A 17,412-nucleotide genomic window follows, 5' to 3' on the forward strand; every position below is an offset into this window, starting at 1 on the left:
TAGCAAGGACATTTGTGAGTGCATCAAATTTTGCATTAATCATGTTGAATGGATCAAGATCATACATTCCAGCAGCTTGCCTTTTCTGAGTTGGAGCTGGTCCTCTTGGACTACTCCAAAGATGAGTATTCTTTGCAATTTTCTCCAATAGCTCATAAGCTTCATCTTCATGCTTTATAATAAATTCTCCTCCTGTTTGAGCATCAATAATTCCTCTGATTGCAGGAGTGACATTTGTGTAGAAATTCTGATTTATCATCCATTTTGGAATGGCATGATGTGGGCATAATCTCTCTAATTCCTTCCATCTCATCCATGACTCATAAAGAGTTTCATCTTCTCTTGGTCTGAAAGCTGTCATTTGATTCCTCAACTCTTGAGTTTTTCCAGGTGAAAAATATTGTGCAAGAAATGCATCAGTGAGTTGCTCCCAATTTGTAATGGAGTTGTGAGGTAAAGAATCAAGCCAATCCAATGCTCTATCTTTCAAAGAGAATGGGAATAGCTTCAATCTTGCTGCATCATCAGACACTCCAGGTTGTTTTTGCATGTCGCAAATCATAGCAAACTTCTTCAGGTGTGTGTGTGAATTTTCAGAAGGATGTCCTCCAAATTGAGAATTTTGAATCATTTGAAGAACTCCAAAATCCATCTTGTAACTATTTGCATTAATCCTTGGTCTTGCTATGCTCTCTCTCAAATCATCAAAACGTGGAAAAGCATGATCCATCATACTTCCCCTAGGCACGTTTGCATTAACAACTTCTTCTCCGTGGGCTTCATTTTCATTGTTTTGACCATTTCCAGCATTACCAACACCAATTCTAATTCTTTCATCAGCCATGTCTTCTTCAATTTCAATCTCTCTCAAAACTTCCTTCCTTTTTCTGGTCTCTTTCTTGTTGGCTTTACAAAATTTCTCAATTTCAGGATTGAACAGTAAGGTTGTGTCACTTGAGCTTCTAGCTCTTCTCATAAAAGATTAAAAGTACCTGAAAAAGAACAAACAAACACAAAAATGAAAAGATAACAAAAATAAAACTATAATCAACTAAAATAATCAAGAATTCAATCTTAAACAAACAACTCCCCGGCAACGGTGCCAAAAACTTGATGCGTCCCTACCGCAAGTGCACGGGTCATACAAGTAGTATAGAAAAATATCGATCCCACGAGGAGTCGTGTTAATGATTGAATTTTTGATATAAAAGTTAACTAAATCGAAGTATCTATGAAATTAAAGAAGTGAATTGATGAGTAATGGAGCGTAAAATCTATATGTGCAAAATCAATATTCTATTTAACAATGTATTGCATTAAACTAAAATTGCATCAAATTGAAATAAGCAAGTTCAAATATGGCAATATTGAAAATGGCAATCAATTAAATTCAATTGAAAATTAACAATGGTAAAAAGGCGATTCCGGAGTTCGGGATTTCATATTCGAGCTATTTTGGGATTTAAATCGGTTATCCGATTTTATGAAACTTATGGGTTTTAAGGAGATTAATTCTTAAATCCTTTGAATTCCCTTTCGAGTGAGACAAAGAGTGCCTTAATCAAACTAATCCTACTTTCGTGGAGTTAGAATTAATTAAGACCCATTAAGTTCTTTAATTAATCTGTGAATCCTCTTAATCCTTAGCCTATTTCTAGGTCTAAGTTAATTAAGTCCAATTTCTTGATTATCTATCACAAGGTCTTCTCCTTTCGGTGCTTCAACCATGGATTAAGAACATCACTTAATGGGATCCTACACTAAGCATGTCATTAAGCATACAAGAAATGAATAAAACTCATTAAGACCACAAAATATGGATTACCCAATCAAAATCCACAAAATATCTCAAATATTACAACCCTTACTCCAGAATCAAAAGTAAACTACTCACTATCCATACTGCTTACAAGATATGATGAGTTTAAATGGAAATAAAGCTTTAATCTAAGCTAAGAAGTAAGAAATTAAACACTAGAAATGTAGAAAAATGTAAGGGAAGAAAGAAATCTGCAAATCTTGGTTGAGAATGGTGTGGAAGGTGAAAGTGACTCCTCAAATTCTGCCTCTCTTCTCCTCTTCTTCTTTGCTCCTTTTTTTTTCTAAAATGGGAAAATGGGACTATTTATAGCATTTTTCTGACATGGAGCCCTAAAATAGTATGTTCTAGGAGGAATTGATTGAGGGAATCTTCTGCCAGCTCATTAATGAACACTTTATGGGACTGCATAAGTGGACTGCATAAGTTATGCGATCCCTTATGCGATTTTACTGTTCTGAGTCACTTATGCGAAACTGCATGACTTGGGGCATAGGTTATGCACAATTCCGTGAAGGTGCATAAGGGAGGCGAGAATGTGCATAAGCTATGCTGTCTCCTTATGCACATTTCGGCTGGTTCTGGAACAGTGATCTTTCTCCTTATGCAGATCTGCATAGCTTATGCGGCAAGTTATGCAGAATTTGGTCAATGCATATTTCAGCTTGAAAACTTGTTTTTGACATCTTTGGCTGTAGAAGACACTCCTCAATGGCAAAATTCTCTTCAGTCCTTCAAAAACACCATTTTTCCTACAAAACAAAGTAAAAATTACAAATTAATCCAAAATCGACAATTATGAAAAACTAACTAGTTTACTAATGAAGTTAGCTAAAGATAACTAATAATAGAATAAAATGGCTATAAAATTAGACCTAAATGACTATGCAAAATGTATGCATCAGTGGTTTGAGGAGGATGGAAGAGGTGAATCTAGTTCTGTAGTAGGTGATGTGTCAATGGTTTCTGAATTATCATTGGATTCATTTAACAAGGTGGGTTCAAAATGTGAGTGAACTAGATCTATATCAGGTATGGCTAAAGGAATGACACTTTTGTGTTTGGCATGCTCACTTGCACATGGAAAATATTTTTCATAAAAAATCACATCTCTGGAGATTATGATTCTTTTATTTTGCAAATCATATAGTTTGTATGCCTTAAAACCTGAAGCATAACCTATGAAGATGCATTTGAAAGCTCTTTCTTCAAACTTGTGTTTTTGTGGCCTAATGTTAGTGGCATAACATAGGTAACCAAAAATTTTGAGGTAATTGTAATCAGGTTTTTTGTCAAACAAAATCTCATAAGGGGTTTTCCAATTTAAAACTTTGCTAGGCATTCTATTTATGAGGTATGTAGCAGTTAAAATGCTTTCCCCCCAAAAATATTTTGGCCCGCAAACATTAAAGCCCTTGCCACTTGTAGTAAATGCTTGTGTTTTCTCTCCACAACTCCATTTCATTGTGGAGTGTATGGGCAAGTTCTTTGATGTAAAATCCCTTTTTCTTTGAAAACTGTTGTAAGTTGCTGATTGATAAATTCAGTGCCATTATCTGACCTTACTGCCTTGACTTGTTTTTGAAATTGATTTTGAACCATATTTAAAAATTCCAATAAGGTTTTGTAAACCCTGGCTTTGTCAGGCAGTAAATATGTCCATGTGACTCTTGAAAAATCATCAACAATAGTGAGAACATATTTTGAATGTGAAATTGAGTATTCTTGGTAAGGTCCCCATAAATCAATGTGAATTAAATTAGAAAGTTCTTTTATAGCAATTTTGCTTTTTTGAAAACTAAGTCTTTGTTATTTAGCAAGTGGGCATACCTCACACATTTTATGGTTTTTAATTTCTGGTGTGATGACTGTGATATGAGATAACTTGGTATCTAAAATGTGTCCAAGTCTGTAATGCCATGATTCATAAGAATTGGGAGAAATAAAAGATTGTATGACTTCATTTGCTTGAAGTTTTGGATGAACATGGCTGAATTTAGGAGCAGAATTACAGTTACCCTTAAAGATCTTATGATTACTTTTGTTTGCTCTTATTACATATAGCCCTCCTTGCAATTCTCCTCTTGCTAGTACTACCTCAGTCACTGGGTCCTGCAGGAGGCAATGGTCAGAGAAAAATTAGATTGAAATATGATAGGTTTTAGTAAGTGCACTCACTGACAGTAAATTATATTTGAAATTTGGTGTGTATAGTGTATTGTGGAGATATAGGTATGGGTTTATCATGATGTTTCCACTGTATTTGACTGGTTTGGTGTTTCCATCAGGCAAGGTAACAAAACAGTGATTGTTTAATTTCACAGGTTTTTGGAAAAGGGAAAAATCATGACACATATGAGTTGATGCTCTTGAATCTACTATCTATATACCACTATTCTTACCATGTCTACTAGTAGAGTAGTAAGTTGGATTCTTACCTGCAAAGCCTGTGAAATTAACACAGCTTGCCTCATTTGTTACAGGATTCTGATTCTGCATGTATTTGGCAATTTCAAGCTAGACTATGCTTGCCCAATCAACTCCTGTTACTTCATTCTTGTGATCTGTCTTGCCTTTGCATTCAGGTATCTCCTCATACACATTAGCTACTGTGTTTTGCTTAGCCTTGCCCTTTTTCTATTTTAATTCAGTAAACCATTCTGGATACCCATGTAGCTTGAAGCATGTGTCTCTGGTATGACCATTGGCATTGCAATGATCACATGTTCTGGTTTCTTTCTTCCCAAACTCCTTTTTCTTGCCTTGAAATTTATCTTTCTGAAATTTCCCTTGATCGCCATTGTCAGAGTAAAATTCTCAAAGATCAACATGAATTTCCCTCTGCTTTTCTACTCTAAGTATCATAGAATAGGCCTTGTTTACACTTGGCACGGGATCCATTAGAAGGATCTGGTTTCTGACATGGTCGTAAGTCTCATTTAATCCCATTAAAAATTGCATAAGTTTATCTTCACTATTTATTTCTTCCATTTGTTTGGCTGCACCACATTCACATACTGGCAAAGGCTTAAGACAAGCCAATTCATCCCATAATTTTTTAAGTTTAGTGAAATATACTAAAACAGATGCATTATCTTGAGTTAGAGTACTTATCTCTCTTTTAAGCTGGTATAGGAGAGGTCCATTACTTTCTCCAAATCTCTCTTTAATCTCTTCCCACAGGTTCTTAGAAGAGGTTGCATAGATGAAGGCATCCACCAATTCTTTTGAGAGTGAGTTGAGTATCCATGAGGTGACCATGCTATCTACTTTCTTCCATTTATCCAAAGTTGTAGCATCTGTAGCAGGAACTTCATAGCTCCCATCTACAAAACCCAGCTTATCTTTGGCTCTCAAAGCCAGTATCATGGATCTACTCCATGACAAGTAATTTCTTCCTGTGAGAGGTGAACTTACAAGCATCATGCCCGGATGGTTAGAGTTGTGCAAATGGAAGATATCATTTCCACCATTATCGATCTACATTCCAGTGGTATTTCTGACAGCAGTACCACTACCAGTAGTATTTTTTGCAGTTGGTGTTTCAACCATGGAAAAACTTGCTGAATTGTATTGGATTTTAGAGAAGAACAATATATCAGTAGCACAGGTTGTGCTCTGATACCATGAAAAAAAAACTTGACTGTCTTATTGTTGAGTGAGCTAAAAAGGGTTTATATATAATTTACAAGAATAATATAGAATTAATAAATTTCTCTATTCTACCCTGCCTAGTTTATAGGATCTAAAAACTAATTTTTACAATAAATTTGTTGGGACAAAATGAATGTAATGTTGAGCTGAAATGGGAAACAATCTAGAATAATCTATCTGCTCTTTTTTTTTTTTCTTTTCCTTCAGCCCATGTCCATACTTCAGCCCAACCCATTGATGGACTATCTATTAGTTTACCATTTCATGAAGAGAAATTTTGTCAAGAGACCCTTGACGAGAAATAAGGACTTGATCAAGCCAAAATTACTCTTTGTTAGTTTGAACCTAAAATAAATTAATAGGTTGCATGGATCACAATCTTTACGGTTTTGAATCACGGTTCATTTGATTTGAGTGGTTCCATGTCATTTTGTCTATAGCCTAAGCAGCATGTAGTCGATTTATGTCGTACACACTTAAAAAATTAAGGAGTCCAATTTGGAAAAATCAGCTAATTATATTAATTGAGTGCAATTGTCTCTCTGAAGGTACTGAAACCTTTCTTATGATCCTTGTTGCTGATGAAATCTCGCCATGTCTCATTCTCATAATTACTCAAGTCAGATGAAGATAATATATTGCACATCTGGTCTGCATCAAATAAATGAGAGAGAGAGAAGTATTTGGTTCCTCAGTACTTCTAAAAGTAAAAATGCCTCGTCAACCGAGAAGAAAAAAAAAATCCTATTCCTTTCCTTCTGCCATATGATTTTGCTCTTAAGGACATGCTTAAGTTAATTAGGTCCTGATTTTTGGTTTGGATTATTATTCTTGAAAGTATAAGGAGAAGTGGTTTTCTTTGCAGGCTTTACCATTCTCGGATGCTCTGAAGCTGCTCTCATACTTTAAGGATTGGGTCTCAAATCCTGATATGGTTGGCAGTCACAAGCATTTGAATGAACAAAACTGTGTATTCATCATGTGCTAGCATTTATTAAATAACATTGGTAAGTTGTTACCTGTTTTGTTTCTATATTGTGCTAATCATGTCCATCCGGACATGATTTCTCCACCTACTTTGAACCATTCATTGCTTGCACATGAAAGAACATGTTTCTATGTCAACTTTAAATAATTTAGTTGTTAAGTTATTACTTGCTTTGCATTCCAGATTGAGCTTGTTTGCAGGGTTGCTACTGTGCTATTGCAGACACATCATAATCAATTGGTTACTACCCCGGCTGCAAGACCTGTGTTGACTGTTCTCAAGGACATTCTTTATGCAAGAGTCAAGGTATTCATTCGGTTCAGCCTTATTTAGTATATAGGTTCAGCCTTATTGAGTATTATATTTCATCAAGTTAGGTGAACATCCAATTCAACATTGGTCCCGTCATAACATATGCCTGATTTCTGCGTAGTGTGTTCTTTGCAACAAGAAATTTGAGAGTCTGCATTGACAAGATGATACACCTTCCAGGAGTTCAAGGATACACTTGGATTCAATCTTGCAGCAGTGGATCATTTGAAGGTATGAACATCAGAATGATTTTTTATTAAAATGGTAGACTGAAACCCTTCCATCCCTCCCTCCCCCCCCCCCCCCCGCCCCCCTTACCTTCTTTTAATTCCCTCATCTTTTTCCTCTGCTTCAGCCTTTGGGTTTATATACTTATTTTTTTTTTCTTTGGTCCTTTTAATAAATCAGCAGTTGATGGCATCTAGATCAGATGCACTCTTTAAAGATGCGAAAATAAAACTACTAGAAATCTGTTCGCAGCAGTCTAAAAGGTTGGAAGCAAGGACAGATACAAAAGAGGAGAAAAGGAAAAGGAAAAAAAAGAAGAAACCAAGTGATATGCATGCTTGGACATGAATAATTAAGCAAGAGAGGAAATGCAATAGATAATGTAACACCCTCACTGTAGCAATTATGTACATTCTACTACATTCTACTATTCCAGTAATCGGTGTCGGTCCGGACAGCTAGAACGTCTGGAAAAATATTTAAACTAAAGTGACGAACTTTAATTAACTCAAATATTAATAAGAAAAATGTAGAAAAGGTCTTAGAAATAAAATACAATCAAGTTGAGCCGATGCCTTAGCAGTGGGTAATCCAGTGGAAAGTTGCGGTTCTCGTAATTAGGAGCCCTAGACTCGGGAGAAAATTTATAAAATAATTTTTGGGACTCCAGAGAAGAGTCATTGAGGTTTCTATGGCATTAGAATGCCAAGAAAAGACTCAGAAAAGTTTTTCAATTGGTACAGACAATTTTAGTCTGTTAAACCAAACGGAGGGCATTTTGGTCATTTCCTCTTCAGAGATGATTTTTGACTGACTTGTCCAGTTAAGTAAATAATTATTATGATCTAAAATATGAATAAATACTGTTAAAAATTGAATTGAAAATGAGTAGAAAAGAGAAGAAAAGAAAAATGAAAGAAATTAGGAATTATGACATCATATGATGTCATTAAACACTCTCTACCGAATCACAACTTGACAAACTAATTAAAAGGGATAAAAACTAATTAAAAAGAGACAAAATGAAAAACCAATTTGTACTCTCATTTTCAAACAGCCGAAACATAGAGAGAAAGAGAGGGGTTCCACCATTGATGAAGCTTGTAAGCTTCATTTTCTCCCTTATCTTACCCCAAAACTCCTAATTGTCTTCACTAAAATTTCATCTTACACCTTTAGGAAGCTTTAAGTAGCAGAAAATTGAAGAGATTGAAGTTTTAACAAGTCAAGAAAGTGGTTAAAAGAGGTTAGTGCTACTTTCTTCCATATTTTTTTAGTAAACTTAAATTTGAGCATGAAAATGGAAAGAATTACAAGAAAAAAATTCAGAATTTATTCATGTTTGATGGAAGAAGAATTTTGGTCAGCATGTATACCTATGGGAATTGATGAATTTAAATGAAATAAAATGTGTTTATTAGAGTTGCTTAGTAGGTATTTGTGATTGGATGTATTAGATAGCATGGATAGTATGAAATGGACATTTTGGGAATTAGGGTTTGTGAAAAATTAGAGTTTTGCTTATGTAATAGTATATTAACATTGTAATGGTCAATTAGTGACCATTTGAATGTGTGTGAGGAGGAATTGAAGTGAGTAAGGATGTTGGAGTTAAACTTAGGCATGCTGCCCTTGGTAACCTGCAAGACTAGTTGTGAGTCTAGCAGGTTTGGGCAGTCATAAATGGAGTTGTATAGGTTCAATTGGTGCAAGGCCAATTAGACATGAAACTAGACACATAATGGCACAACTTTGGTGAAAAAACCCTGTCCAGAAAACCAAACTAAGTTGACTTAAAAATTGCCCTAATCCGGGTGACTTGCATTCTGCCTGGGCAAAATGACTAAATAAACAGTATTTATTCATTTAGTCATAACTCAGTGTAGAAATGTCTAATTGACTTGAAATTTTACCAGCTGAAAGCTGAGATATAGACCTACAACTTTCATGAAGAACACAAATCCAAATTCTGACCATAACCTAGTCAAATTGCCAACTAAACTTTGGTCAACAAATCTAGCAGAACCAAATTATCCAGAAATTCTGGGTACAGGTCAATCCGGCCAGTTATGATAAAATGACCATAACTTGAGCTACAAAACTCCAAATGGAGTGATTCAAACAAAAGAAATGTAACTAGACATAATAAAAAACAACTTTTATGAAGGCAATTTTATCAAATTCCTACTATACAAATGACCAATGGAACAGTAAACTTAATGCTTGAAATCTGAAAATTGTGAATAACTAACACTAAGCTTTGAAATGGTATTGACAACCAATACCAACAACTTTAGAATGCAAAATGTGGTATCTTGGTGAACTTAGGTTCAATAAATTTATTATGTATAAAAAAGTCAACAATTCGAGTGAATAGTAAGGTGAATAGTAATACAAAGACACATAGTATAAGAACTAAATTAGTAGAGGAAATTAAGGCATGAAATTTGTCATGGATTACTTGGAATAGGTAATTGAGATTTATACTCCCAACACCAGTGGAATTCATAATATATTAGCAAAACAACTTGAAGTATGAAATGTTCTTTACATGAATGGATTGTTGAATGTATAAATGAGATAAAAGTGTCATTTGGGATTTAAGTTCCCATCAAGAAAGAAAGGAAAAATGTTTTGAATACAATGGTACATGTGAATCATTGTTTAAAATTGTGATCAATATGAATAGCATAATGAATGAATAAATGAATCATATTAATGTATGAATGAGACATTAGTTCTCATTATTGTAGAAAGAAAAAGTACTTTGAGTATAATGGCATAAAGGGATAATTGATGTGAATTATGATCATATAAATGATCAAATGAATGTATAAATTATAATTGAGATTTATCATGAAATAATGAAGTCATAAAATACAATATATTAATATTTAATGATATTATGTGCCCTTGTATTGCCTAGACATGTGTGTCAGATTGGATAGTTTGGCATGCCAATAGAGTATTATTTTAGCAGTACTGCGAAAGGCTTTATACTTGTATTCATGGCTTTATGCCCACATTCTAAGCTTTATGCCAGTACTCATGGCTTAATGCTCGATTATGTGTTATCATGACTTTTTAGCCATACTAACTGCATACGTGGTTGACGTTTTGAGTCCCATGGTATGACGGCCCAAGGCGCTGTGGTGTCCAGTGCCAACGACTCGTTATTCAGTTTAGTCAACCTGTCATAGGTTACTTGGGCAGTCTCATTTATTAAAATAAGTTACGAATATTAGCAATTAAAAATACTAGAAAGCAAATAAATGAAAAAGAAGTTTTGAAATAGATTAGATTAGCTCCAAAATTTTGTTTCTTAAAAGGGTCTGAAGTAAATTAAATTAGTTCAAAAAAAAATTTAAATATTTTGAAATGATTGTAAACAACTTAGAAAGTATCAAGGAAGTGATAAAAAGACTAGTATAAGAATTATAACTTAAATAACATTACAAATGTGACTTACATAAGAATATAAGTATAAGTTTAAATTTTAGATTATTCGTATCTGGTATATTATTAATGTAAATTTCTAAACTAAGCACCTCCAAAAAAGAACATGGCAGGATAGAGGATAGTTAATATTAGAAACTAAATTAATTATAAATCTAAATTATTAGAACAATGGTTTATTTCTACCTTTATTTGTATATTATTTTCTTGCTATATTATTGCACCACTAAGTAGCAATGCTTAGCGCGATAGATTTGTTTCCTCGTGCAAGTACTGAAGTTAAAGCCCAGCAAATACTAAACAGAGATTTTGGAGTTCTGATCTGCAGAGTGTCAAAGGTTGTCACCTCCTCAACAATGTATGTAGATAGGGCCCATATAGATCATATTATGTATTTTGTATATTATAATTAGTTATTATTTGTAATGTAAACTATAAATTGTATGTTGAAATATAGATTATGGAACTGTAATTAACTTGTAGATCATGTAAATTATGAATTTATGTAATCAATCTGTAAATTATGTAAATTAATGAAACTTGAGAATATATATATATAAATTGTGCATGAATGGAAATGCGTGGAAATGAATATGAAATTGAGATATATGAATGAGATTTAAAATATGAGATGGTTATGAGAATAATTGATGAGATAATTATGATTAGCATGAATGAGATTTTTATTGTAAAGTATTATTAAAAATTTCAAACAGGTGAATGATGAAATGCGCCAAATAGAAATAAAATAGGGGAAACTCCGCTGATTTTTCCGTCTGAAAATAATTGATATAAAAAAAATAACTTGATATTAAATAAAACGAATTCAAAATCACTAAAATAATAAAGATAAAATAGGGTGCTCTGACACCGAATGTAGCACGCCTTGCTCAGCTACACTGTGGTCGGGTGAGAGGTGTTATAAATAATCAATAAAATCATAGGTTATACACATTATGATAGCCATAACGACAGTCCACAAGTCAAAAAGAAATTGTTTTGCTAGAGGTAAATAGCATGCAGATGTGTTACTTTGTGGACTGAAGTTAGCAGTTTTGGGACATTATTTAGCAAGTATTCATCTCGTTCTAAATGTAAAATATTTAGTGATGGTTTGACCCAAAGGAATTTCAGTTTCCCATGAAATGTTGAATGTGAGTGATAGTGAGGATGTTTAAGTGAGCATATCATGAAATGAGAGCATTGTTGTTGAATTGTAATTTTGCCAGAGCAGAATCTCTTGTTCTTCTTCCCCACAGACACACCTCCCACACCACCCACCACCCCCCCCCCCCCCCCCCAACTTTTTTTTTCAAGGTGATGAAGAAACATGATGGAGATTGGAGTGATGGTTTGACCCAAAGGAATTTCAGTTTCCCATGAAATGTTGAATGTGAGTGATAGTGAGAATGTTTAAGTGAGCATATCATGAAATGAGAGCATTGTTGTTGAATTGTAATTTCGCCAGAGCAGAATATCTTGTTCTTCTTCCCCAACCCCAACCCCACCCACCACCCCCAAACTTTTTTTTTCAAGGTGATGAAGAAACATGATGGAGATTGGAGTAGACAGTAGAAACATCATGAAGTAAAAGTTAGAGGTTATATATTAAAATAATTCTAATGGTTACAATTCTATTAGCAGAATCCCTCCAAAACCCATAATCAGCAATTAGGAAGGAGACCAGAGTTTCTATTATATATATATAGATTGCCCAGCTTTGTTGTATTGCTCTACTTGAAGTTCTTGCCCTCGTATGTCTGACCAAATTGCCAGTTCTTAGGGGCAACATGCCATGAAGTTGAGCATCTGCCATCGCTTGCTCTAGCCCTGAAGGTCAGTGACTCTCCAACCATATGAGCACTGGTTTTCCAAGTGGAACCCCAGTCTCTTTCCATTTGAGTCCACCTAAGCTTGTCATTGCCCTTCACTTGAACACTAACAACATCTCCAGCTCCACCAACATTCCACACTATGACCTGATTGAACCATGGATTCCCCATTATTGTGAACCTGATTCCTCCTTTCTTCTGGCAAGGAACCCTGCAGCCAATACAACTCATTTAAATATAAGATCTACCTGCACATTTTAATAAGGATTTATTGGGTAAAAGCTTTGTAACTATAACAATCAATGGTTATGATGAAACTATAACATGTATATCGGTTTCACCATATAAAATTTTCCCATGCTAACCCTTCACACCAGGTTGCAAGGAAATGCCATTATCATCTAACCTGCGGTATTGGATAGGAACAATGCCAGCAGTGTAGTCAGCGATTTGGTTGAAGACGGGCTTGGCTATATCGAAATGCTGACGAGGTGAATTGCACCAGCCTCCATTGTCACTTGGTAGAGATGGATTTGGTGGGCAGTGATCGGTTGCTGTAACAAACAGAGATCCTTTCTTGCACCATTTAGGGTTATCGATACATTGAATTTCATAACAAGCACCACATGTCTGCCCTTTCCTGAACAAAACTTCGCTTAGAGCTGCTGTGTTCAAGCCGTAGCCTTCCCCTACAACGTCTTTATAGTTACATGCTCCCCCTGCAAATTTTTTTATATTAGTCCAGGAAGAATGATGAAAAAGAATAATCATTTAAAAAAAAAAGCAATTGAATTCTCATACAATTATTTAAAATTGAATTCTTTTATTTTAAACATGAAAATTAATTAAAAGAAAATCAATTAAATTCATTTTTTTTATAAAATTTTAATTTTTCAAACAAGAAAAATTAGAATCTTGCAGGAGATATGAATCTTAATAAAAGAAGCAGGGGTTATTAATAATTGCATTGTCTTGTAGAAAAAGTATTCTGACAATTTTTCTTCTCGAGACCAAATTTATATTTCTCGTGTATGTGCCAAATCAATAGCATCACGACTTTTGAATTTTATTCTGCAACTTTCATTATATTTCAAAATAAATTTTCATTTAAATTAAAAAAACTGCTAATTCAAATCCATTAAGGGGAAGAAAGGAAGAAGAATAAGATATAAATTATTTATTACCAAATGATCCAGTGCCACCTTCATAAAAGGTGGCATGAGCTTTGCTCCAAGGCCCCGGCTTGAACTTTGGCTTGTGATGTTTGACAGGTTGAACACGTTGGCTGTGTCGTCCAACTGCATGGAGAGCAGAGTGCATAGCTTTTGCTTCGCAATTAGCCAATGCAATAGCTAAGAGCAATAATAATGTGGCAGACAAGGCTCCCAAAGGCGATGCCATCCTGCAGGGCACAATGACAACTTCTGGCACTTCGCCTTTGGTTCTTCTTGTCTCTTCTTTTTGTTTGAGGGTTAGATTTTTTTTTTTTTCCCAGCCAATGCTATGATATTTATAGTGCTAGATTTTGCTTGTGTTTGTTATGGGTTTCTATTGTCAAGGCATTTGTTGAAAGGATCTAAGTGAATTTAGGCCTTTACGTAGGGTAAGCTAAGCTCTGGCTTCGTAATTGCCTTCCATTTTTAACAAAGAATTAAGCTCTATTGCTTTTGCAATGTTCATTCTTCAAGTACCACACTTTCTTTTAATTTCTATACAATGTAAGGCATAGAGGGAAACCTGATAACCCGCGTTCCATTTTCACCGAGCTATGGCTAGACATGTATAGCAGCCTCAAGTGTCTATCTATCTATCTATCTCTCAATTTTTTTTTTTTCTTTATAATTCATTAACAAACATCAAAATGTTAGTAAAACATAATTTTCTCGTGTGTGTGTATATTTATATATATGTAAACAATTAAAAACTTATGTTAAAAGATGATTTGGGTAGAGCAAAAATAATTTTTATATATAGTAACTGATCATTTTTCATTTTATACAATAAAAGAACCTTTTATAATAATGTCATTTGGTCCCAATATAGTTTTGTTTTATTCATTAATTTGGTTAATTGCACATTTCAATAATTTAATAGTCATATTATAATCGGTAAAAGTTTGGTTGAATTTCAATTTAGTGATTTGTAGTGAGATTTGATTAACTTTCAACAAGTGGGAGGTTTGAGTTAGAAGTGATTAGTGGAATTGGATAGCCCTTGTATGTTCTAATTCTCAACTCATTCCAACTCTTTTTATCAGAAAATCTGAAATGAAGCCGGTATGTATATCTGTTGGTTGGTATTTTTAGCAGGGGATCTGGGGAAATAAGAACTCTCGAACTTGGATATGTCAGATGATTGATATGCCTTTAGCCACTTAACTAAGTTAGGTTAAGGTTATAAATCTTAGGTTTTGTTGTAGTTTACCTATCATTATCCAAAGCATTGGATTTTTATTAAAACAAACAAATAAAAATGAAAAAAAAAAAGCTTTTCTCCTCATCAATTAAGTCTCCCATATCAAAAAGAATTAGAAATAATTAATGATAATAAGAGTGATTACCGACCAATGAAACTGTAGATCAAGTGCAATAGAACTCATCCTCTAGTCATTATATAAGGCTATCAAATTCCCCATTTTCTGTCATGCTTTGTTTCGATTCTATTATCTTCTAAGAGTGAAGTTTGATTAACTAGAAATCAATGATGAAGAAACAATTTGCTATTCTGCTACTTCACCTTTTTTGCTCAGCTGCATTTTTCCCTCAAGGTCTAGCTCGGCCATGGTTGCAAGGGTTTGAAGATGAGGAACCTCAAGGTTTTGCACTTCCACCCATTCCCTCTAAAGTTGCAAAATGCTTGGGAGATTTCCACGTTGAAAAGAAATGTGTTGGTGAGATAATTGCATCAATTTGGAATCACAAGGTTTCGGTTGATCCAGAATGCTGCAGCTCAGTTGACGAAACGAGTGAAGATTGTGCTGGAACTATATTTGCCGGCCTTAGCCATTCCTTTTTTACAATTGTTTTGAAAAATTATTGTGCTCATCATAAATAAGCACCACAGCTTAAAGCTTAGTTATCTTCATTAGGATTTTGTTTTGTTCTTTGAATGATATTTAGGATTATATTCATCATTAGAGATTAGGATTTTTAGATTTGGTTTGTTGCTATGAGTGTCTCCATATGATAAACGTTAATAAAGATTGCCTTGCCTTTTTCAATACGGTAGTAAGTACTCAATTCTAAAAGAAATTCTTGTAGAGATCCATTTCTCTTAGCTTAGTCATTGATAGTACTCAAATTAAAATTGGCAAGTGAATTTGATCCAATCTAAACACGCAAGTGAATAGTCTTGCATGATTTAAGGGGGGAAGAACTTAGAAGTCTTGCATGATTTAAGAAGGGAAGAACTTAGAAGTCTTGCATGATTTAAGGAGGGAAGAACTTAGAAATGTATTGAGATGAAGAACGTAATGAAGGGGTAACTTGAGCGTAACGTCTTAAATTTATCTTCACTATCTTCAATCAACTGTACCTAACTTAATTAGTCATTAGTCCTACAGCTTGGAACATGATTGGATTTATCGATCCTTTATTCATCATCAGCTACCAAAATATCCATCTCTTCGTTAGAAAATGATAAAATTTAATTTCCATGACTAATTTGTCATGGGATCGTTGACTTGTGGTAGCTAGCTTAAATTTGGTGGGTGCATTTGCAACTTGCCTTGGTGGAAAGGTCAGCGAAGACTAAATCCGATCAAGGCTTGGTTTGACCCATAAATCACATTGGAATTGACCTGAGTCAACGGTTTCAACTCTTGAATCGATTCTGAATCTAACCTTTTTTCTTGAATTAGAGTAAGAACCGATTAGAAACTAGCAGGTTCAAATCGATGATTTGTCTTTTTAATTTTTTACATTAGAAACTAAATAAATTATGTCTAAAAATTTATTATAGTTTGATAATACGTAGAATCGAATTAAAATAGACAACAACCATTTTCAACCAAAATCGAGCCAAACCATGAGGTCGGTCGAACCAATGATTTCGCCTTGAAATTGGACTGCAGCCAAGTCTATCAAAGACGATTTCAATAGATTAATATCATTCATCGTATCTCAATTTAGGTGTTGTATTATAATAAAAGTATCTAAAAATTAACTTATAGCTATACATCTTTTAAAATAAAATGAAATAATATATATAATTAATTTTTTATTACATTAAAATAAAATAAAAAATTAAGATAAATTAAATGTAAATCTTTTGTATATTAACCTGAATTTGAATTAAAAAGTAATACAAGTAAAAATAATATTATTAATTTTCTTTAAGAAAATAATAATTTCATAATTTTTAATAAGATAAATTAAATAATTAATTTTAAATATTTACAAAAATATTACATTATTTTTAAAAATATGATTTTATTTCAAATAAGTAAAAATAAATACAAATTTAAAATTTTAAACTAATTGTAAAGTTTGGAAGAAAATTTCCATAATCATATTCATGATTTATTTTGAATACTTTTATAAAAATTGCAAAAAAAATTAAATTTAAGTTTAGAAATTTTCGTTATACAAATTAAAATTGAATAAAGATCATGATGCACCATATAAGTCAAGAGATAGTGAATGATATTTAATTATAAGTTAATCTATAAACTGATGATAGCAGGACACAAGAAGAAATTTTAATAATATTAAAATTGAAATTCGAGAATTTTTATAATTCTAAATTTTAGAGAATATCTCAATAAAATCATCTAAAATTAAGAGACTATTAATAAAATTTAACCCCAATTTCAACACTATTAAATTAAAGCTGGTTAATACTAATGAATAATGAAGTACATGCTAACCTTTTTGTTCCCAAACAAAAGCCATGACTTTTAATTGAATTTTGATTTAATAGTATTGTAGACATTTTTAACATTAGAAAACTCAAATAATCTGAGTCAAAATTCAATTAATAAAAATAATTAAATATATAAACAAAATTACAAAACTATTCGAAGATGAGGTGTAATGGACTATCAATAATACGTCAGAGATATGAGAAATCATGCAAAAACTGTAGTTTAGAGGTGTTGGTGGAAAGAACTTGATGGATTAAAA

At 33.3% G+C, this 17,412-nt stretch overlaps 1 protein-coding gene and 1 non-coding gene across 2 annotated transcripts; one reads left to right on the forward strand and one right to left on the reverse strand.

Annotated features, from left to right (window-relative positions):
- The first annotated feature begins 269 nt into the window (after positions 1-269).
- LOC131178883 (small nucleolar RNA R71) lies at positions 270-377 on the forward strand. Its single transcript, XR_009147891.1, has one exon. It is a non-coding gene; the product is annotated as a small nucleolar RNA R71 (small nucleolar RNA).
- Positions 378-12,040: 11,663 nt separating this feature from the next.
- Positions 12,041-15,488, reverse strand: LOC110647914 (expansin-A16-like). Its single transcript, XM_021801955.2, has 3 exons — positions 13,474-15,488; positions 12,696-13,008; positions 12,041-12,500 (listed from the first exon to the last, which is right to left on the reverse strand). Exons 1-3 carry the CDS (start codon positions 13,688-13,690, stop codon positions 12,191-12,193), a joined length of 840 nt encoding a protein of 279 aa, XP_021657647.1. The 5' UTR covers positions 13,691-15,488; the 3' UTR covers positions 12,041-12,190.
- Between the last annotated feature and the right edge of the window lie 1,924 nt (positions 15,489-17,412).

This window comes from Hevea brasiliensis, chromosome 3 (genome assembly GCF_030052815.1).
Source record: "Hevea brasiliensis isolate MT/VB/25A 57/8 chromosome 3, ASM3005281v1, whole genome shotgun sequence".
Taxonomy (NCBI): domain Eukaryota; kingdom Viridiplantae; phylum Streptophyta; class Magnoliopsida; order Malpighiales; family Euphorbiaceae; genus Hevea; species Hevea brasiliensis.

What these genes read in the sequence shown, in the direction of transcription:
- LOC110647914 (XM_021801955.2), bottom strand. Translation starts at nt 13,690, where the DNA reads ATGGCATCGCCTTTGGGAGCCTTGTCTGCCACATTATTATTGCTCTTA. An exon ending in AGGTGGCACTGGATCATTTG is followed by an intron (nt 13,009 to 13,473) that starts GTAATAAATAAT and finishes AAAAATTTGCAG; the next exon opens with GGGGAGCATGTAACTATAAA. An exon ending in GTTCCTATCCAATACCGCAG is followed by an intron (nt 12,501 to 12,695) that starts GTTAGATGATAA and finishes TATTGGCTGCAG; the next exon opens with GGTTCCTTGCCAGAAGAAAG.